Source organism: Lygodium microphyllum, chromosome 17 (genome assembly GCF_053477565.2).
Source record: "Lygodium microphyllum isolate KBCC chromosome 17, Lygodium_microphyllum_v1.1.10, whole genome shotgun sequence".
Classification (NCBI taxonomy): domain Eukaryota; kingdom Viridiplantae; phylum Streptophyta; class Polypodiopsida; order Schizaeales; family Lygodiaceae; genus Lygodium; species Lygodium microphyllum.
Window position 1 is genome coordinate 12616872 of NC_141151.1, and position 23292 is coordinate 12640163.

Here is a 23292-nt window from a genome sequence, read left to right on the forward strand (position 1 = left end):
CTCAGCCATCCCATCAGCCATTGTCTCTCTCTCTCTCTCTCTCTCTCTCTCTCTCTCTCTCTCTTGGCCAGTTCGTGCAGAAGTTGCCTTCCACCCTGTCCAATGGCTTCCTTTCGCCTGTCCAACGGCCGTGAGAGAGAGAGAGAGAGAGAGAGAGAGAGAGAGAGAGAGAGAGAGAGAGAAGTTGCCTTCCACCCGCCTGTCCAATGGCTCTGTCATCCTCGCTCCCTCATTTTCTGGAGGGAGAGAGAGAGAGAGAGAGAGAGAGAGAGAGAGCCTCTTGCCCTTCAACCCGAAAGCGAAACATGTAGCAGTGAGAAATGTTTCAGCAACTGACGGGATTAGACATCCTGATTCACCTGCATGAGAAGGGCTTCATTCAAGAGTCTATGTTAGCGACACTCAAAACGTGAGCTGTAGCCTGTGAGGGAGTATTTTAGCAACTCTTTTTAGTCGAAACTGATGAGATTAGACCTGCATAAGAAGGCAATCACCTAGAATATTACATGTGAGTAATGATAGGTGACCTCTAATCAGCTAAGAATGTAGGTGAAGGGCCGCACCCAAAAACAATACCCGCCATCACTTGCGTGGCGGATCGATTCAGTGTGTTTCAGTTTGTTGACCCGTGTTTGCAGAATACACCATGAATACCGCCATACCCTGCGTGCCTCAATCCGCCATCTCTGTTCGTCATCTTTGATTGAACCAACAATCCTGTTTAGTTAGTTGTCAAATTTAGTTAGTTGTGTTGGTTTAGGGTTAGTTTATTTAGTTAAATATAGTAAGTTAGTTAGTTAAATAGGTTGTTAGTTAGTTTGGTTAGATTTGTGGTTAGTTGATTTAGTTAGTTTTGGTTGTTTATATAGTTTAGTTAGTTTATTTAGTTAGTTAGTTAAATATAGTAAGTTAGTTAGTTTGGTTAGATTTGTGGTTAGTTAGTTATTTAGTTTAGTTAGTTTATTTAGTTAGTTGATTAGATAAGTTAGTTTGAATTATTTTTGTGTGCTAGTTACTTTAGATATAGTTTAGGGTTAGTTTGTTTTATTAGTTTATTTAGTTATTTTATCTAGTTATTTAGTTTAGTTTATTTACTTAGTTAGTTTAGTTAGTTGTGTTAGTTTAGGGTTAGTTTATTTAGTTAAATATATAGTAAGTTAGTTAGTTAAATAGGTTGTTAGTTAGTTTGGTTAGATTTGTGGTTAGTTAGTTTAGTTAGTTTTGGTTGTTTATTTAGTTTAGTTGTTTTATTTAGTTAGTTATTTAGTTTATTTAGTTAATAGTTTAAGGTTAGTTTGTTCTTTTGTTTTAGTTTATATATATGTTTGTTTGTTTTAGTTTTAGTTTAGAGAGAGAGAGAGAGAGAGAGAGGTTGCTTTGCTTGGTATGGTTTAATTTATTGGTATTTTGATTTATTTTGTGCAATTTGTTTGTGAGGATTGGTATTTCAGGTCGGTGATCTCTCTCTCTCTCTCTCTCTCTCTCTCTCTCTCTCTCTCTCTCTCTCTCTCTCTCTCTCTCTCTCTCTCTCTCTCTCTCTCTCTCTCTCTCTCTCTCTCTCTCTCTGGTTGTAAATGTGTTTTGATGTATTTATTGGTTTAAATAGTAAGTTAGTTAGTTAATTAGGTTGTTGGTTAGTTTGGTTAGATTTGTGGTTAGTTAGTTTAGTTAGTTTTGGTTGTTTACTTAGTTTAGTTAGTTATTTAGTTTATTTAGTTGTTTTATTTAGTTATTTAATTTAGTTTAGTTATTTAGTTAGTAGGTTTTACCTTAGATTAGTTGCTTAGTTACTTTAGATTGTGTGTTAGTTTAGGGTTAGTTAGTTAGTTTTTTTAAGTTTATATATATGGTTTAAATAGTAAGTTAGTTAGTTAGATATAGTTTAGGGTTAGTTTGTTTTATTTAGTTTATTTAGTTATTTAGTTTAGTTAGTTTATTTAGTTAGTTGTTTAGTTTATTTAGTTTATTTAGTTAGTTAGTTAAATAGGTTGTTAGTTAGTTTGGTTAGATTTGTGGTTAGTTGTTTAGTTACTTTGTTTAGTTACTTTGTTTAGTTAGTTATTTAGTTTATTTAGTTGTTTTATTTAGTTATTTAGTTAGTTGATTAGATAAGTTAGTTTGAATTATTTTTGTGTGTTACATATGGATTTAGTTGTATAGTTAGTAGTTACTTTAGATTGTGTGTTAGTTACTTTAGATATAGTTTGGTTAGATTTGTAGTTAGTTAGTTTAGTTAGTTTTGGTTGTTTATTTAGTTTAGTTAGTTTATTTAGTTTATTTAGTTAGTTAGTTAAATATAGTAAGTTAGTTAGTTAAATAGGTTGTTAGTTAGTTTGGTTAGATTTATGGTTAGTTAGTTTAGTTAGTTATTTAGTTTATTTGGTTGTTTTATTTAGTTATTTAGTTTAGTTAGTTGATTAGATAAGTTAGTTTGAATCATTTTTGTGTGTTACATATGGATTTAGTTATTTAGTTAGTAGTTACTTTAGATATAGTTTAGGGTTGGTTTGTTCTTTTGTTTTAGTTTATATGTGTGTTATGGGTTAGTTAGTTACTTTAGATTGTGTGTTATGAGAGAGAGAGAGAGAGAGAGAGAGAGAGAGAGAGAGATTGGTTTGCTTGGTATGGTTTAATTTATTGGTATTTTGGTTTGTTTGGTGCAGTTTATTTGTGAGGATTGGTTGTCTAGCCAGTATTCAGGTCGGTGATTTCTCTCATTCTCTCTCTCACGTTTTAAAATTGTTTTGATGTATTTATGTATTTATTGGTTTAAATAGTAAGTTAGTTAGTTAAATAGGTTGTTAGTTTTGTTGGTTTATTGTAGTTAGTTTTGGTTGTTTATTTAGTTTAGTTAGTTTATTTAGTTAGTTATTTAGATTATTTAGTTTATTTATTTAGTTAGTTAAATATAGTAAGTTAGTTAGTTAAGTAGGTTGTTAGTTAGTTTGGTTAGATTTGTGGTTAGTTAGTTTTAGTTGTTTATTTAGTTTAGTTAGTTAGTTATTTAGTTTATTTAGTTAGTTAGTTAAATATAGTAAGTTAGTTAGTTAAATAGGTTGTTAGTTAGTTTATTGTAGTTAGTTTAGTTTGGTTAGTTAGTTAACTTTAGTTTAGTTAGTTAGTTTTGTTTATGGTCGTGTTTATTTAGTTTTGAGAGAGAGAGAGAGAGAGAGAGAGAGAGAGAGAGAGAGAGAGAGATTAGTTTAGTTAGTTTGTGGTTAATTAGTTTAGTTAGTTATGGTTGTTTATTTAGTTTGGTTAGTTTATTTAGTTAGTTATTTAGTTTATTTAGTTATTTAGTTAGTTAATTTGGTTATTTGTGGTTATTTAGTTTAGTTAGTTTATAAAGTTAAATAGTAAGTTAGTAGTTACTTTAGATTGTGTGTTAGTTACTTTAGATATAGTTTAGGGTTAGTTTGTTTTAGTTCGGTGATCTCTCTCTCTCTCTCTCTCTCTCTCTCTCTCTCTCTCTCTCTCTCTCTCTCATGTTGTAATTTTTTTGATGTATTTATTGGTTTTGATATAGTAAGTGAGTTAAATATATTGTTTATTTTTTGTAAGTTAGTAGGTTTTACCTTAGATTAGTTGCTTACCTTACTTGGTTTAGTTAGTTTAGTTGGTAGGTTACTTTAGTTTAGAGGTTGGTTAGTTAGTGCATTGGTTGGTTGGTTAGGTGTATAGAGAGGGAGAGGGAGAAGCAGAGAGAGAGGGTTAGTTGAACTTTGGTAGTATTAGACAAGGGAGTTTTTGCTGTTTTTAAATTTTGAGAATATTTTATATATCCCTCGAGGCTAACGCGTGCTTTTTCTTTAGTATGGAGGCTTCTACAACAAATAAGAATATGTTTGTAGAAGATATTATACAATGCACTTCTAATGTGCAAATGAATGCACACAAAATAAAGGAGGCCACAAGGAAAAAGGCCGTTCGTCATGCACTTAAGCATGTTGCAGGGCATGATAGTTCCGTTGGTTCCTTAAGGTATATTCATCGCTTGGATGGGATTGAAAAGCAAGTAAAGACACTATTTCCGCGTCAAAAAGCTTCGATTTCAATTTCTGAGAACATTGGTGACCATCTATAGAGGATTGAGAGAATGTTGGAAGAGAAATATGAAGGGCACATTGCTGATGCAGTAACGATACATGGCAAGTTAGAAGAGATTAAGGGTTATATAGGTGACATTTATGAACATATCCAGAAAAATTGGTGGCCGCGTGCGGGATCTTCGAACGATCAAGAAGAGAAGTTGAAAGATATTCTTGATAGTGCAGGTCGTATAGAGGATGGAGTATGTGAGTTGATTGCACACAAGAACGAGAGCTTAGTTGCACCGGAGAACATTGCTCTTGATGTGCAACTTACTTCTTTGAAAGTTTATCTGAATAGGTTTTCAGCTATGTTAACGCAGATGAATCGCCGTGTAGGCTCATCTTCTAGCACTGGAGATCATTGCCCTTGATATGCACTAGAGGATGTTGCATCTTTGAATAGTGGTTCACAATAGGTTTTTGGCAATGTTAACCAGTGTTTCTTTGTCATGGTTTGCTTAGTATATGTAATTCCTGCAAGACTTCTTAAATGAATTGTTTGATGAAAATCTTCATTTTGAAATACATCGTATGTGTCTTGCAAATTATAAAACTACTTTTAAACCATTTTAATAGTCCCTCTTTCTCTTTGTTTCTCTATGTTTCTCTCTTGATTACTAAGCAATTTTGCTAATGTACTTTTGTAACTTAGATTGGATTAAATACATAGAATGATTGCAGCTTTGATATGTTGGGACGTTTTGTATAGTTTGCCTCCCTCTCTCTCTCTCTCTCTCTCTCTCTCTCTCTCTCTCTCTCTCTCTCTCTCTCATACTTAGGTAGCTTATGTGTTCTTTCATGCATTAAGGGTTTGTAGTTGCGAATGTGAGTTGGTAAGTTATTGTGTGTCCTATGCGATTGACACCAATAAGTATTTCAAGATGGGGACACCTTTCTATATAGGAGATGTTATTTTCTCTCAAGATTGTGTTGATGTACATGAATGAAGATTGACATGGCATGGCCTTTAGGCAATGTGTGGTTGGTACTTGGTGAGCGCCATGTGTGCATGATAGCACTCATGTATAGCGTATATATATTATTTCATGCATTTTCCATTGAATGTAGTGGATTCAGTTGAATTAAACAAAATGGCAACGACATCATCTCTTTGACGCTCGCCAGCTTAGATGTATTCACATGGGTATGGAAGATAGTTTTGTTAATTGTGATTGCATCGAAGTGCTACTATTTATATTTTTGGAGATGATTGTTTATATGTTTCATTGCAGCCAACGTCAAGGCTCTAATAGAATGAATGTGTGAAAAATGAAAGAGGTGGCAAAGGGACAAGATATGCATGTTGCTAAATGTACAAGAGCTACAAAGATTCGAAAAAACACAAGGGCTACTTCGGGTGCTTCGGACTTTAAAAAACTTGAGGCCAAGATGAATGAGTTGATGGAAATGCGGACGAGTTTATGTACGCGTGTTGATAGTGCGCTTGCCATGTACTCAATGGAGTTACATGAACAGGCTAAAGGTCTGTATGGTGTTGTGTGCGAGACAAAGCACACACAAGGTATTCTCCAGCAACAAGTGTCGACTGATCTGGGTGGTGAAGTAAGGGCACTTTCAGCAATTATTTCTGAGACAAGCAGATTAATGAATCTGTTGGTGAATGATATGTGGGCTTTGGTTTGGGGGCTTGGAGATGACCACGAACCTGTGATCTGCCAGAGGGGTTGTCGGTTGCCGTTCTTGCACTTTCAAATGAATGTTAGTAGGTTTAATGCTTTGTTGTAACAATTGAGCCGTCAGATGAACGGTCGCATCTAAGGAGACTATGTGTATGTGTTGCGGAAGGATCTCTTTGTATAATGCAAGAATTGCTTAGGTTGGAACTTATAGGTTCAAATTAAGTGCATGGGCTAGCACTTTTTATGATAATATTTGCTTCTTTTTTGTAAACACTTTTGATATAACAAAGTGTATTTGAGTAAAATGTATTGAGTGTGTATGACGTGATGTCTCTTTCTTGATATTTACATGGAGCAGATTTGATAGTCCAATGATGGTTGGTATATTTAGATTTGATATATTGTGTACATCGAATGTACGTAATACATGTAGTTTAGAAATCAAACCATGCCTTTGATAAAGTGTATTGATAGCCGTTTGTGCGGTTGCATGTTTACTTTCTTTTGTTAATTGATTGAAATGGATTAATTGTGCATGTGTTTATTACCAAGGTTACTTCTATCTTAGCAACCAGCCTCTCTCTCTCTCTCTCTCTCTCTCTCTCTCTCTCTCTCTCTCTCTCTCTCTCTCTCTCTCTCTCTCTCTCTCTCTCTCTCTCTCTCTCTCTCTCTCTCTCTCTCTCTCTCTCATGGGCGGGTGCATTGTCTTTGTAGTCAGATACATTGACTAGGTTGTAGTGGTTTTGTGTCTTGATATTTAATCTTAATATTTAGATTTTTAAATATTAAATGTGTCTATACGTTGATAATAGGTTTTGCGGCCAACTGATCAATATGGGGTGTTCTCATCGAGCAACTGACAGAGACTATGTCTTGCGTGTTCGTAGGGACATGCTTGCTTCCACAAGGTATGAGTGACAACAGGTTGCTAGAATCAGGGCTTGGAAAGGGATTTTAGATCGTGGTAGATCCATTCAAAGAGACATTGAAAACCTGACGTTCCATGAGGAGATTCTAAGTGGTCATCGTAAACTAGGCCAACCACAGTTTGGTATAGATGTGGCTAATGTTTTGCCATCACCGGATAGAACCATTAGGGGATTTCAAAGCCTCTGACAGTTTGGTGTGGATTTGATGAATGCTTTGCCATCAGTGGGTGGTTGCAATGGTCTTAATCATGTGACTTTTGAGTCACATGTTAATAATGTTTCAATGTCTAAGTGCCAACATGGGGGAAATCTTAGTGGAGTGGTTTGTGAGAGTGTGTCTCACCGTGTTGAATTTGTAAATGGGGATAATGAGCCAATTGAAGAGCATGTTGGTTTAGATTTTGGAAATCACCACAATGTGGAAAATTCCGTGGCTAGTGAGTCACGTGTTCATAATATTGATGTTTTTGATCCCCAAATTGGTGGATTGTGCTCCATTTTAAATGCTTTACTTGCAACAGATGTTCACCCAGCAATGTCAATACTACTATTTCAAGAGCCAGATGTGCATTCCATGGAGAGTCTTTGTGTGATGTGTGAAAGGTGTTCAGCTAAGTTGTGGAGGTGCGAGACTCGGGTTCAAGGGTCGATTTTGTTTGGAAGACACTGTTGTCGAAATGGAAAAGTAATGTTGCCACCATTGCAACATCCACCACAGCCATTGCATGATTTGCTGCATGGTATGCACCCTTAGAGTAGGATATTTAAAAACAACATATGAGCATACAACAGTGCTCTTGCATTTGTATCACTCGAAGCTAATGTTGATGAGCTACCTGTTATCGGGAATGGTTACACCTTTAGAGTGCATGACTCTGTTTATCACCGTATAGGTACTTTACTTCCTGATGTGCAGCATCAAGAAAGGCCAAGATTTGCACAACTGTATGTTTATGATACCGAGCATGAGTTGCTTAATAGGCTGGGTGTTATGCATGATTTATTACCAAACTTGCTAGGGGAGCTTCAATGTATGATGCATCGACACAACATATATGCACGTGCTTTTAGGTTAGTGGGTTTGCAATTGCAAAATAATCCCGTACAGGAACTAAGAATGAGTATTTTTTGTATTCAAAGAACCAGTAAACAATACTCTGCTCCTGCAGAACTGAGGTTGCAGCTATCATGCTAGGGCAGGGTGATGAGGGTACTCTTGATCGTCGGGATATTCATGTTTACACTTGGGGTGGTCGATGTGTTGCTATTTCATAGGGCATATATGCCAATGCTATATGTCCTCCTTTTTCCTATGGGGGATGATGGTTGGCATGTAAAGGTTCCCTACAATAATGTTAGTGTTCATGTTAACATATATGAATTGTCCAATAAAAATTGTGTTACCTAGATGCAGTTTTATGCATTTCTTCTTCAAGTACGCGAAGATACTGAGGCGTGCATATTGCATGCTGGTCGACTATTGCAGCAATTTATTGTTGATGCTTATTGTAGTATAGAGCAGTGCAGGTTAACTTGGTGTCACCAGAATCAATCAGTGTTATGATCGAAGGCCTACAAAGGCTTGGCAGACATGGTGGGGGCAAACGATAACGGGACAATGCCGATGGTTGGTGCCTCTGTTGGCAAGAGGATAGTTTTACCATCGTCGTTCACAGGTGGACCAAGGCATATGTATCAATTATATCAGGATGCCATGGCTATAGTGCGATGTAAGGGAAAACCTGACCTTTTTATAACAATGACATGCAATCCAAAGTGGTTGGAGATAACTAATGCTTTATTGCGTGGGAAAAGTGCTTATGACCGTCCGAATTTGACTACTCGCGTGTTTCATAAAAAGCACGCTGATTTAATGTATACATTGTTGCGGAAGGATCTCTTTGGAAAGGTTGCATGCTATGTTACAGTGATTGAATTCCAAAAGAGGGGGCTACCACATTCTCATACTTTGCTAATTTTAGAGCCGTCTTTCAAACCTTCTGAAGCATGTCACTACGATAGACTGGTTTGTGTTGAGTTACCCGATAGAGTTAAGTTTCCAACCTTATTTGAGACAATTTCAAAGTGCAACATTCATGGGCCTTATGGAGGATTGAACCCCAAGAGTCCCTATATGGACAAGGGTAGATGTACTAAAGATTACCCATGAAAATTAGTGGGCATGACAATAGTTGATAGTTCTGGCTATCCCATTTATCGAAGACGAGATGATGGAAACTCTGTGATCATAAATGGTAATGTTATTGATAATCGATGGATTGTTCCATATAATCCATTCTTGAGTAAGAAATACAATGCACACATAAATGTGGAGGTGTGCTCGACAATTGCGGTTGTTAAGTATTTGTATAAGTATGTGTACAAGGGGCATGATCGTGCAATTGTCAAATTTTCTATTGGGGTTGATTCAGTTCGGAATGGTGGCGATGCTCACGAGGTGGACGAGATACAAAGTTATTTGGATGCACGATATGTTTCTGTCTCTGAGGCGTGTTGGCAGATCTATGATTATGCATTGCAAAATGAAAAGCCTAATATACAACGTTTGCAAGTACACTTACCTGGTGAGAACTATGTGGTGTTTCAGGATACAGATAGTATACCAGATGTTGTGCGGAATAAAGACCTCCAGAAAACTACTCTTACTGAATGGTTTGTGTGCAATCGCATTCATCCAGAGGCTAGGACTATTCGCTATCAGGACTTTCCAGTGTATTGGGTGTGGAATGCACGACATAAGATGTGGACTAGAAGGAAGTGTGGGAATACATGTGGTCGGATGTATTTTGTGGCACCTACCTATGGTGAGCTCTACTATTTGCTGATGCTTTTAACCGAGTGTCAGGGATGTACTTCTTTTGAAGATTTGCGTACTGTTAATAGTGTGCTCTGTGATACTTTTAGGGATGCTTGCATTGCAAGGGGCATGTTGGAGAGCGATGATGAATATGTTGTGTGCTTAGAAGAAGCTGCCTCTGTGCAAACAGGTGCTCAACTCCGAACTTTATTTGTTGCAATTTCGGTCTTTTGTGAGCCAGCTCGGCCTCGCCATCTATGGGAAAAAATTTTAGTGCCAATGGTAGAGGATATCATGTATAGATTGCAGCTACAGCACGTGCATGCCTCTCTTGGTGTTCTGCAGCATGAGGCATCTAACATGGCTTTGTTGCATCTGCAAGACCTTTTACGTCATGCGGGACGAAGACTCTGCGATTTTGATGGGTTGCCTGAACCTCATCAACCAAAATCACAACTGCATGCTAACCCTTTTTTGCAAGATGAATATGCATACAACATATCAGAACAATACAGGGTTTCTGAATCCATGGAGGGAATGTTGAATGAAGGACAAAGAATTGCATGTGGTGCAGTCATGGATGCCCTTGATACAAATACTGGGGGTGTATTCTTTTTGGATGGTCTTGGTGGGTCTGGGAAGACTTTCCTATACAAATGTTTACTTGCGAAGGTGCACAGTGGTGGTCACATAGAGTTGGCAACAGCATCATGTGGCATTGCTGCCTTGCTTTTGCCAGGTGATCGTACAGCTCACTCGCGGTTTAAAATCCCAGTAGAATTAAATAATCGATCCACTTGTAATATTCATGTTCAAAGTGACCTTGCTTGGTTATTGAGACAAACAAGCCTTATTCTGTGGGATGAGGCTCATATGACCCATCGATATGCTTTCGAAGCGGTTGATAGAACTCTAAGAGATGTTATGAGCTGTGATAAGCCGTTTGGTGGAAAAGTTGTTTTGTTTGGGGGGGATTTTAGACAGGTCTTACCGGTAGTGGTAAAGGGAACACGTGAAGATATTGTTAATGTTGCATTGTGTTACTCTGATTTGTGGCGTTACATAAGGGTGCTAAGGCTATCTGGCAATATGCGAGTGTCGACAGCTGGTAATGCGGTGGACAATGGGTTCATCTGTTGGATTCAAGGAATAGGGGATGGAGTGGCTGTTACCGAAAGTTGTGATAAGTTGTGTGTCCCACCTGGCATGATATTAAAAGGGCACTCTATCGAAACATTGATTGATAGTGTCTACAGTGACGTGTCCAATGTGGGTGACTACACGTCGTATTTTAGTGAGCGGGCTATACTTGCCTCGTGGAATACAAAGGTGGCTACTTTTAATGATTGTGCATTGTAACTAATGCCAAGGGAGGTCTGGCAGTTTTATAGTGCAGATTCAATTGCAGAGATCGACGACTCATTTTTGTACTCTATTGAGTATTTAAATACATTGGACCTTGGAGGTGGATTTCCTCCTCATTTATTGCTGCTGAAGATAAATGCACCTGTTATTCTTCTTAGAAACCTAAATCCAGAAAGGGGTATGTGTAATGGTATGCAATTGATATGTAGAGCTTTCAATAGGAAAGTGATAGATGCTCAGATAATAACAGGGGCAAATGTGGACGAGCGAGTTTTTATTCCTCGGATTACTTTTGTTTCGACTGCTACACAATTGCCATTTACTATGAAGCGGAGACAGTTTCCCATCCGGTTGGCATTCGCTATGACAATCAACAAGTCACAAGGGCAGACATTGTTCATTGTTGGGCTTTATCTAAAGGCACCAGTATTTACACATGGTCAGCTGTATGTTGCATTTTCAAGGGTAAAATCTTCGCATGGTGTGAAAGTGCTATTGGATGAAGAGGATGGGGATATGACCACAAACATTGTATACAAGGATGTTCTCCGAAATGTACAGTAATGTGCATTACTTTCTTTGCAGAGATGTAGTTATTGAAGACATGTAGGGATATTGGTTTTGCATATATGTGAATTACTCTCTATTGCTTTCTTTGTGGAGATATAGTTATTGATGACCATGCAGGGATGTTGGTTTTGCATATGTGTGAATTGCTCTCTATGCCCTGTTTGGTTGGCATATACTCTCTTGGAAGTATAATTTGTGGTTTTCAACTATGTTAACGCATATACTCTCTTGGAAGTTTATCTGAATAGGTTTTCAACTATGTTAACTTTTGCAGATGCCTACCCTAGAGTGGCACTATTACCCAGCTTCTAACTATCAAAAGGAGCTACAGTGCACATTACTCACTATAGCTCCTGATGATATTATAAGAAGGACACTTGCAAGGGTCATCAAGCGTTTATATGATGATGTTAATATCGACATCAAGCTCCCAGTTTTTATTGAAGTTGTACATTGTGGATACACGCAATGTTTTCGGGTGCATATGTATGAGGTTGACCATAAGAAGAGATTTCAACGTTCTCATACTGATAAGATACTGAGGCATTGGTTCAAGTATGGATTCAAAGATTTGGATTGTTTTGTGATGCTGCATCAGCGTTTGTCAGTACCTACGGAGTGGTTCACAAATGTTCGACCAGGTATTATTATTGTTGGGATGGAATGATCTTTGTTAGTTGTTCCATATACTTATATGTAATTTTTGTTCTAATGCAGGTGGTAAAGAGAGAGGTAGGACCGTTGCCTCGCCTATGCAATTACCAATGGAAACTATGGGATCGTTCCCTGCTTCACCTTCACATATTTTGCTCAAGGAGGAGGATTTTGTTAATGATTCCTCGAAGAAAAGAAAGATTTCTTTCCATTAGGCGTCTTCGAGACATTGCCTTTTTTTGTTGGCATCGGCCATTTGCCTATGGCACTTGGAAACACGTCAGTGCCTTATGCTTGGCCTTTGTGGCTTCATTTTGACTAGGTGTTTTATAGAAATTCTTTTTATGGCGCTTGGTCTTTATCTCAATTATGACCCGCTTTAGTGTAACGTTATTGTTCCATGTACTTATATTGTGATTTTTGTTCCAATCCAGGTGGTAGGACCATTGCATTGCCCATGAGATTACCAATGGAAACTATGGGATCATTCCCGGCTTCGCCTTCTCATGTTTTTCTCAACGAGGAAGTTTTTGTTAATGATTACTCAAAAAGCTTTATTTCTATTGGGAATCTTCGAGACATTGTCTTTTTTTGTTGGCATTGGCCATTTGCCTATGGTGCTTAAAAACACTTGTGTACCGTACACTTGGCCTTTGTGGCTTCGTTTTCAGTATTACATTGTTGTTTCTAATTATCACGTGTGCAAGCATATGATTTCTTACATTGATGTCGAGAGGAATGTTTTAAGTTTGGAAGAGATTGTTTCTATGTCTGGCATTTTGTGTTACATTGGTTTTAAACTACTTTTGGTTTTAAGTTTGGTGTGTGTGTGTGTGACAGAGAGAGGGTGCTTAAAGAGAATTGGGGGGAGAGAGAGAGAGAGAGAGAGAGAGAGAGAGAGAGAGAGAGAGAGAGAGAGAGAGAGAGAGAGAGAGAGAGAGAGAGAGAGAGAGAGAGAGAGAGAGAGAGAGTGATTGAATGAGTGAGTGAGTGTGGATACAGAGGGGGGAGGTGTAAATGGGATGAGAGATAGAGGGGTTGTGAGTAGAGGAGAGTAAAGCATGTGATGTTTTTGTGATAGCATTACCCAGAGTGCGATAGGGAAGTGATAATGTACCTATCTACTTGCATCCAAGGTATAATAGCAAAATTTATGGGATGAGTCAAAAGATTCTACAACAAGTTATAGCCTTTGTGCAACACAAATCATGATCTTTGAAATATTTGCCATAACTATCCTCACTGTAGTCATTTGTGTATAATATGTGTTTGAGGTGCTCCTAATCAGGATAGTGTTCATCATAGTCAAGCTTTTGTTGTTGTAAGCATCATTGTCTCATAAATTTTATATATTTTTGTTTAGCCTCTCCTCTATAATTTTTAGTTCTAAGAAGGCATGAAATGTCATTGGTAGGCCAAATGACATGCACTTTGTTCATCTCAAATGCTTTACAAAGTTGTGAATTTGTTTGTAATATCTCCAAAATGCTCATATCATAGCCTAGCATATTGAAGGCTTATTGTGCAAGATTATCTAAATAAGATATTGAGGAACATTTTATTTAGAAACTTCATTAACAAGTAATGCATTTAGAAGTTTATTAAAATTGTTTATTGTTTAAGGTTTTCTAGACTACACCCACACAAAAACTACAAGTTAGTGATTGCACCCATCCCCTTTTCTAAGAGGACCTTCCCGTGAGAAGCTTTTATCTACCATTGTAAAGAAAATTCCCAACTAGTCTAATGAAAATTCTTCAATGCTCACATGTTAAAGCTATCAAAAATAATACTTAGCAAACCCAAAATAAATTTTCAATCTATCCATCTTTAATCCTACAATCATGGAGACACTTTTAATCCTTTGAATGATTCACCATTTTTACCCTTTTTCCAAGTCACAAATATTTTTCGCTTTTGTTGCCACAATTATGATAGGGATTAAACATTATAATAAAAACAATGTAGTAAGCATTGCATACCATATTGAAAATGAATTTTCTATATCTAGCATGCAAATTCCATTATGCTAGCAAGTGATGATAAAACTTTTTGTATGAAGTAAGATATGCTTGAACTTGTTTTGGTAAATGCCAATGTTATCCTATTTATACTATGCTAGATAAAAGGCTTGCAAAGATTGTCAAAACATATGTGACACTTCGGTCCTCTACTCCAAAAGTGTGAGTTGAACCATTGATGAGTTTAGGCTCACCCCCATTGAGCAAAGATGGATAGGCGTAGAGAAGAATGGTCCACATCCTTTTCTATATATGATGATAGTCCTCTTTAATATTGGACCAATCATAAAGCTAAGCCCATGGTCAAGTAGGTGATGATATTTAAAACAACCCATGCTTAAGTAAAAGCCAATGACATTGTTTGTGAAGAACCAAGGTCTAATGTGAAATGGATTGCAAAAATGTCAAAAAGGTCTTCAAATTTTAAAGTTGAAACCTTGAACTTTTTCTTAGAAGGTTATAAAAATGGTGAGTACTTGTGTAACCGTTTTTGAAAATCCCTCCAACATTCTAAGCTAAAGGTTTTGTATCTACTACTAAGCATGCTTTTCATGATCACTTAGCAAAGATTTAAGCACATAGGAAGCTACTCTAAGTCTTCGTGACACCCATATATTAATCCATTATTGTTTTGAGTTGAGAAGTTGATTGAACATTAGTTGTTGTATTAGCTTGATTGTTGAACAACGACTGATTGGGCCTATAATAATGTTCATGTAAAATGTTTACTTTAGCTGATAACGAGACCTTCAACTTAATGTTATGAAGGGATCTATCTTTGTCATGCCCAAAATGTTATGTATCTTTTTTGCTAACCTATCTTTAAAGTTGAAGCTTACTTTAGAATGTTTGCAATTCATTATATAGTAAACATGATTTCTTTTGTTAACACTAGCATTTAGAGATTGCGGTGAATTTTGGGTCCAATGAGGTCTATCCTCTCTTCCATTTCACACACTTCATGCTTAAAAATTCTTATTTAACAACCAAATACACATCTCAACAATGAATACCCCAATTCATGAATAGTGCTAAAACCAACTATGTTAGGTATTGCTTGTCAATGTCTTTATTGAAGTGTGCACTTTTGTGAGTAAAGGGAATCTCATTGGGGTCCTATACATGCTTCTAAAGCTTTGACATGTTGTCCAAACTAAGGATTTAGCAAGGTGAAGATACTTCTCTCTATAAAATGTTATGAACACTTTGAATAAGGCTTGTACTAACTTATAGAGAAGAACAAATAAAAAAAGGTTCCTAAATTTCTTCTTTGGTGAGTTAGTTCTACCTATTACGTGATTTTGATGACTCTGGGCTATTACATGAAAATATTTGAAAAAGCTACCTATGAGTTGATCTTATTGGTGGGTCTAGGTGACTTATAAAGACTATATGCCACATTCAAACTTTAACTTTTCAAAATTTTGTAAAATTGTGAAAAATATATATTTTTAAAAACTACGTAAATAAAATTTTGCAAAAAATTTGAATTAGGGAATTGCTCAGTCTAACTTTTGAGGTTTTTAACATTATGCAAGTAACATTTATAAAGCTTATATAGAAGAGAATGGAAGGCAATGGTTTTAACTTGCATGGAAGGGATTAAAGGGCACATATTCTTGTCTTTTTTGGGTAAGTTTAGAGCCTTTAAACATTGGATGATGTGACTCAAGTTTTCAGCACTTAGCAACAAATCTTACTTTCTAAAAGTGTAGTCCAAACTTTTATGACTTTTAGATGAGGACATAGAGAAGTTGACACATAATAAAACATATTATAGTTATGATCAGTGTATAATAGCATTGGAACCTAAGTGTATTACACCATTCCCATTTTAAAGAAATCCAATGTCTATGAAATGAGTCAAAAGATTCTACAATAAGTTATGGCCTTAGTGGGGTGCATAATCATAACCTTTGAATATTTATCATAACTATCCTTTTCAAGTCATTTATCTATAAAATGTGTTTGAGGTGCTCTTAATTGGGAGAGTGCTTATCATAGTCAAGATTTTGTCATTATAAGCATCATTTTCTTGTAAGTTATACATCCTTTTGTTTAACCTCTCACTTGTAAATATCTAGTTCTAAAAAAGGTACTAAATGACATTCCAATGAACATTGTAAAACTAGCATTCCAATTACTGTCTTAAACCTCAAATGTGTAACTATTATTAGGAATGTGAGGTCATCCACCATATAAAACTCATGTATCTCTTTGCAAAGTTGCAAATTCGTAAGTGTTATCCCCAAAATGATCATATCACAACCAACTATATTGAAGGCTTCTTGTGCAAGATTATTTGAGCGTCATATCAAGTAGCATTTTGTTCAAAAGCTTCATTAATAATGTATAGGGAATCTTATTCAAACTATTTAGTGTTTGAGGTTGTATGTACTACACCCAACAAGGGACACACTTATGTTCAACAATGGCAAGGTCTAATTAGTGAAATTTGGTCAAGGTTTAACTTAAATCTCTCCAATTTTAGATTGATTTTAGTATCCTTGCAAGGTCAACACCACTTATATTGGTGCCTAATCTTGATATGTATCATTCGACACTTAAAGGATGCCTCAAAGCATATAATCTTACTTATATATTATTTTAGTTGTAGGTTCAGAAAGCCTTGAACCTCTAAAAGGGCTTCTCAAACCTACCCCCTTTTCGAAACCTCCCTTTCTCAATTAAAACCCCCTCCGCTCCCCTCTCTCTCACATGCAATCTCTCATTTTCTCTCCCCCCTCCCCTTTTTAATTAAAAGTGCCTTCCCTCCCCCCTCCTTCTCTCTCTCTCATTGTAGGGCCTAGGCTCTCAAAAACACACACACACACACTCTCTCTCTCTCTCTCTCTCTCTCTCTCTCTTTTACCTCCCTTTTTAAAAATAAAACCCCCTCCCCTCTCTCTCACTTATAATCTCTCTCTTTCTCTTCCCCCTCCCCTTTTTAATTAAATTCCTCCCCTATCACCCCTCTCCCCCCTCTCTCTCATGTGTAGGGCCTATGTTCTCTCTCTCTCTCTCTCTCTCTCTCTCTCTCTCTCTCCTTTAATTAAATTAAATTTCTTTTTAAATCAAAAGTTTCTCTCTCTCACTTAGATCAAACTTTTTAATTTAAACTTTTATTTTAATTAAATATATTTATTTTTTTAATTTAAAGTTTTTTTAACATAGTTTTTCACACACTTTGAGAGGGAGATCGAAGAAGAAGAGAGAGAGAGAGAGAGAGAGAGAGAGAGGTAAGAAGAAGAAGGAAAAGAAAAAGAAGAAAGAGAAAAAGATGGAAAGGGGGGAAAGAGGAAAGAGAATAGTCTTTTTTAAATTAAACATTTTTTATATAGTTTTTAACCTAGAGAGAGACAGAGAGGAAATATATAATTTGAAAGAGAGAAAATAGGGAGCGAGAAAGGGGAAGAGAGGAAAGAGAAAAATAGTGAGAGAAGAAAAAACATATAGAGAGAAAAGAGAGCGAGAGGAAAAAACGAGAGAGAGAGAGAGAGAGAGAGAGAGAGAGAGAGATAAGAAAAAAGGAAAAGAGAGGAGAGAAGGGGGAGAAGAAAAGGGGGGAGAGAGATAGAGAGAAGAAAAGGAGAGAGAGAAAAGAAGAAAAGAGAGAATTTAAACACAAAGGGAGCGAATTATAGAGAAAAGATAAAATTTAAAAGAGAGAGAGGGAGAAAAGAAAAAAGGGGAAATTAGGAGAAACGAGAGGAGAAGAAATGGGGGTGGAAAGAGAGAATACAAGGAGCGAGAGAGGAGAAAAAGAGAGAGAGTTATATATAGAGAAAATATAAAATTTACATACTTTAAGAGAGACTAGGGGGGAAAGGAAGTGAAAGAAGAAGAAGAAGAAGAGAAAGAGAGAGAGAGGGAACATGGAGAGAGAATTATAGAGAGAGAAAAGATAAAATTTAAAAAGATAGAGAAGAAAAAATAGAGGAGAGATAGAAGAAAAAGAGAGGAGAGAGAGAAAAGAACAACATAGAGAGAAGAAAAGGAGAGAGAGAGAGAAGAAGAAGAAGAGAGAATACAAATATAGAGAGAGAGAAAAGAAAAAAAGTAAAAAGAGAATGAAGAGAGAGAGAGAGAGAGAAGAAGAAGAAAAAAAAGGAAAAAAGAGGAGAGGAAGAGAGAAGGAAAAGAGAGGAGAGAGGGGGGAGAGAGAAAGAGAGAGAAGAAATGCGGGGAGAGAAAAAAAGGACAGAGAGAGAGAGAACTAGGAGAGGAGAAAAAATAAACTAAAATAGAAGAGAGAGAGAGAGAGAGAGAGAGAGAGAGAGAGAATTCGACATAGAGAATTGGGGGAAAAGAGAGAGAGAGAGAGAGAGAGAGGGCAAAGAAAAAAAATAGAAACAAAGAGGGAAAGAGGAGAGAGAATAGGAGAAATGGATTGTTGAGTGAAGTTGCCATGTGGTAGCATGGCAACTTTGCTCAGCATTCCGCACGTGCAAAATGTGAGTGGAACGCTAGTGCACAATTATTGGAGCATACTTTAAATGCTCAATTGTCATTATTACATGCAAACTGTATTCATTATAGATAGTTGAATTATGTTACCTCATATATGTACACCTACATATACAATGATCGAACATTGAAATGATGGGTTATGGAAGCCACACATCTTGTTCTTTAGAGCTTATAGGTACATACATTTTGTACATTTACATGCACTAATTGCACATTTCAAGGTGTGTGACTTCAAGGTGGACATTTTGCACATTTCATTTATCTTATTTCACATTTCAAGGTGTGTGAACGCTGTTTTTGAAAGCTTAAAGGTAGACATCATACATCTTCATCTATCTTATGGCACATTTCAAGGTGTGTGAACATGCATTGATATTGCAATTTAATTTCTTGTCACATGATAACCTTTTTAGTAAAGTTACCAATGATGAAACAAAAAACACATCTTTTGCTTCATCATTTTTTGGTTTGAACATGAATCTTGACGATTGATCATTATTTTGTGCATTCATTGAGGGTTGTTGAGCATGTGAATAACCACAAAAAATCTCACAAAGATGTTGTAGCCCTAGTTTTTCTATTAGATAAAATAGCTGGTGCACATGCCACCATACCTTTCTCTTCTAGAAAAGGGTGCTATGTGCCACCACCATTATTTCATTTCTTGTGCTCCAAAACACTTGCTTGACTACTAGAGAATATAATAAAACTACATCATTTAGAGAAGTGATAATGTATGCCCTACATAATCTAAAATTTATACCCATGTGTAACTTTTGAATATCTAAATTTTGAGAACTCTAGTTGTCTTGGAAAAATATCATACAAGCACACATTTTATCAAATACCGTTGAGCTCAAAACTTATTATTATGGCATAATCATTGTGCTTAAAGTTTGATACGAGTAGTTTGTAATTTTTCTTCATGTGAGCATTATTGTAATTAGTTAAAGTACAACTAAATAATGTAACATTTCTCAAAATCACAAGAAATATAGGCAATTGACTTCATAAATGAAAGTTGATATATATAGTGATGTTGCATGTCATGAAGGTATGAACATGGCATGTTGACTTTTGCATTGCTATTAACTAAAGTACAACTAAATAGTATAACACTAGAGTTGCTTGTGAGTGTAGAATGCTAGGCTGCTTCGTACAGTTCACCCTATCACGCGAAGCTGCACTATGAGTCCTCCTCCTCCCTCCCTCCCTCCTTTTCACTCTCTCACTTCACTTATACATGCACACACACACACACACACACTCACTCACTCACTCACTCACACTCTTTGTCCCCATTATATATATGAGATGTGAAATTGAGAATGAAAAGAGAAGTAAAACATAAGAGAGAGTTAAAAGGATATATGAATACTCTTGAAGACTTTTGAAGACATTGGAAGATTGAAGGGACCTTGGAAGATTTTTAGGAATCATAATAATTTATTTTGGCTTTACAACACTACCTTGAGAGCTAGGCTTTCTCTTGTGCAAGTTGTAACACATAAATGTGGCTTATGAATATGGTTTAATGTGTGCAAGAATGAGAAGGATGGGTAGGGTGCTGAAGGGAAAAATGAAAACCCTAACCCTAAAAATTTGTATAAAAGGGATGAAAATGGATGGAAGAGGCTACTCTTGTGGGTGCCAACTTTTTGTTCTACCTTCTTGCCTTTAGTGAGCTAAGGAGAAAGTGAGAGAGAGAGTGTGTGTGTGTGGAGAGGAAGTGAGGGACCTAGGGTGAAGTCCCCTTTCCTTCTCATGGATGCTCTCTCATGCCTAGTCTCATGCTCTCATCTTGCATGTGGAGGGCCGTAGAGAGTGAGGAAGGAAGTGGGGGACTTACTTGAATCATGGAGTCAACTAGAGCTACTTTCATGCTTGAGGGAAAGCCTAGGGGGACTTACTACAAAGGTAGGATTGCTTGCCACATGCGAGAGGCTAGGTGAGAGCTAGCCTAATGCATCACATGCTCAACCTCTTGAAATAATAAGAGGGTGCCCATGGTTCCCATCTTGTTGGGTGTGGAAGCCCAACATTGGTTCTATTCTTTGGCGGGACAAAGGACACATTGAGCTCATGGTCACTTGCATGTTCTACAAAAAGCAGAATAGGAGGGGGCACATTTCGCGACTCTAAAATGATTTGTTGGTTAAGATGAGCTGGCTACTTGAGTGCAATTAGGATTCATTCTCGATTCATTCCTTTTGGTAATGCCTTTAGCATGGGTTTAGCTTGAAATAAGGGGATGTGATTCTTAGTGTGGTTTCATTGAGGATATTATTCATGAGGCATGTATGTTAGTTTTGGTAAGGTAGTGATTTTTCTTCTTTTTTCTTATAACTTGTAAGGGTGTTAGTTGGTAGATTAATAAATTAGTACCTTTTGAGTTAGTGTTTTAAATTAATGCTTTTGGTGTTAGTGTGTGGATAGATTGATTTTTTGTATTAGTAACTTAAGAGTAAGAGTAGTTAGTTTGCACCTTGAGAAGTTAGTGGTTGTTTTTCTTAAGGGTTAGTTCTTAGGGTTTGTTATGTTGTTTTAGTGATTGTTAATATTTTTTTAAAAAAGGCGACAATTTTCTAACGCTGCTTATAGAAGCTTAAGCTTCTAATCTTGTTGTCCCCTCCTCCATTATCCTCAACTCCATCCTCTTCATCATCTCCAACATCGTCGGCTGCAATGCCTGCACCATCGCTGCCATCGTCATCGTCCTCCTCTCCACCTCATCTCTGCCTCTCCATCATCCTCAACTCCATCCTCTTCACCATCTCCATCATCGTCTGCTACAACACACTTGCAACAGTACTACTGCCATCGTCGTCCTCCTCCTCTCAGCTCCCCTTCACCTCATCTCTGCCTCTCCACCTTCCCTCTCTGGCTCCACCTCCTCCCATCCTCTCCCTCCACCTGTGCTTGTGATGTCACCTCCCTCCCTCACAATGCCTGGATTTGCGCCGCCCATGGCTATGGGTTTCCTCTTGCACCTGCCGCTTGCACCAAGTCTCTGCCACCATAGGGCCACATAGAGCACCGTCCACCCTCAGTCACCACAAGCTGTAGTGTCGCCTCACCGCGCCCTCTAAGTGGCTGCTTGCCCCGCCTTACAGCCCACGTTTCCTCGTTCTTCCCTTACAGCGCCTCCACCAATAGCTCGTGCCTGCCCATTCACTCCAACCGGTGCTGCCCCATCCAACTGCAACTCCCCACTATAGCAGTGTGGTTGCAATTGTGCCTCCATGCCCACGTAGCCATCATCATCATCACCATCCTTCTCATCAGCTACACCCACATTGACTCCCGTACTCTCACCCACAAATATCACAATCACCATCATCACACTTGGCTAGTGACTCGTGTTGAGGGGAGGAAAGGAGAGAAGGAGAAAGAAGCCAGACAAGAGAAGAAGGAACGTGTCGTAGAGGAGTTGTCATTGACCACGAGCTATCATTGACCGCTGCTCTAGCGAGAGAAACCACCGATGTGATCGCCATGGCAACGCCACATCAGCATTTATGGGGAGGTGGTTAATCCAATCCACATGATTATTTATGGGGTGCATGGCTTAGTATTGTGATTGAGCCTGTCAACTTGTGTCCTTCCTCCTTCTCTGCCCTACCTCCTTCTCTGTGATCTTCACGCCACTTGGTGGGTGGGTACTCCCTAGAGTGATAAGGGCGTTGTTTAATAGCATGGCATGCAATAGATTAATTATGGTGGGCACACATAAGCTTGATTGTTGATAAATCCCTTGGCATCTGCACTTCAATAATTAGCATCTACACGACAAGCAGAAAAGATAGATTGCAAGTAGCACATAATGGATATCTTGTGTTTTAATGTTAATGAATGTTTGAGAAGAGCTGGCTAACACTTGCATTTCATAAAGAGGAGGATTTGTTATGAGATGTAATCCTATTGAGTGGGGTCTCCTTGGTTGCAACACAATGTGGCACTAAGCATCCACTAGAAGGATTTGCAAGTGGGAATGCATGAAACGGTGCCTTAAACCACGTGTCAGAGTGCATTCACATAGTGCACCCACTAGTGTCGCACATACTCACACTTGCACACTTACCTAGACAAACACTATAGGCCGCCACAGCGCACTCACAAACTCAAGCACAATAAGCAACACCCGTCATATGGGTTTAACTTTAAACCGAGCACGCATGAACCGAGCAGAGACAGAAACCGAGCATGCAAAGACCGAGCAGAGCAGTAAAAAGGAGCAACATGAAGAGAAGTGATAGAATTCAACCACTATAGAACCAAAATCACACCTCTTATTCACTCTAATTGTTTATTGAAAACTCTCAAACCTCACTTACAACACGACTTGAAGTGAGAAAAAAACATTCCATGCATGCTCAAATTTGATAATTAAACAAAATGATAGAGATTAAAAGACCCGAGGCTATCAAAATTTTCAAACCAACCCATACAATACTCATAGTCTTAGCACAATAGTCATTGTCTTAACACAACACCAAAAGCTCAATACACTTCACACCCTCTCTTCTCCACACTCATCATCTACAAAACAACATCCCACTCTTCTCCCTTTGTTGGTTTTTGTCTTGATTGTATCAAAGGAGGCATCCCTGCTCATCTCCCTTGTAACTTCCCCCGCATAACATGGTAGTACACTACAATAAGAATTTTATAAACTGCATTTCATTAACATTTCAAAGCATATCATCCTAGAGTGCATATAATGTCCTAAATAAG

At 37.5% G+C, this 23292-nt stretch overlaps 1 protein-coding gene across 1 annotated transcript; it reads left to right on the forward strand.

The window, feature by feature from the left end:
• The first annotated feature begins 5549 nt into the window (after positions 1 to 5549).
• Positions 5550 to 10837, forward strand: LOC148021577 (uncharacterized). Its single transcript, XM_087698079.1, has 3 exons — positions 5550 to 5729; positions 9047 to 9572; positions 9669 to 10837. Exons 1-3 carry the CDS (start codon positions 5550 to 5552, stop codon positions 10835 to 10837), a joined length of 1875 nt encoding a protein of 624 aa, XP_087554205.1.
• The last annotated feature ends 12455 nt before the right edge of the window (positions 10838 to 23292 follow it).

Excerpts from the sequence above, each read along its gene's own strand:
- LOC148021577 (XM_087698079.1), top strand. The coding sequence starts at position 5,550 with ATGGAGTTACATGAACAGGCTAAAGGTCTGTATGGTGTTGTGTGCGAG. Across the intron at positions 5,730-9,046 it reads TGAATGATATGTGGGCTTTG|GGGCATGATCGTGCAATTGT; the intron begins GTTTGGGGGCTT and ends TATGTGTACAAG. Across the intron at positions 9,573-9,668 it reads TACTGTTAATAGTGTGCTCT|GTGCTCAACTCCGAACTTTA; the intron begins GTGATACTTTTA and ends CTGTGCAAACAG.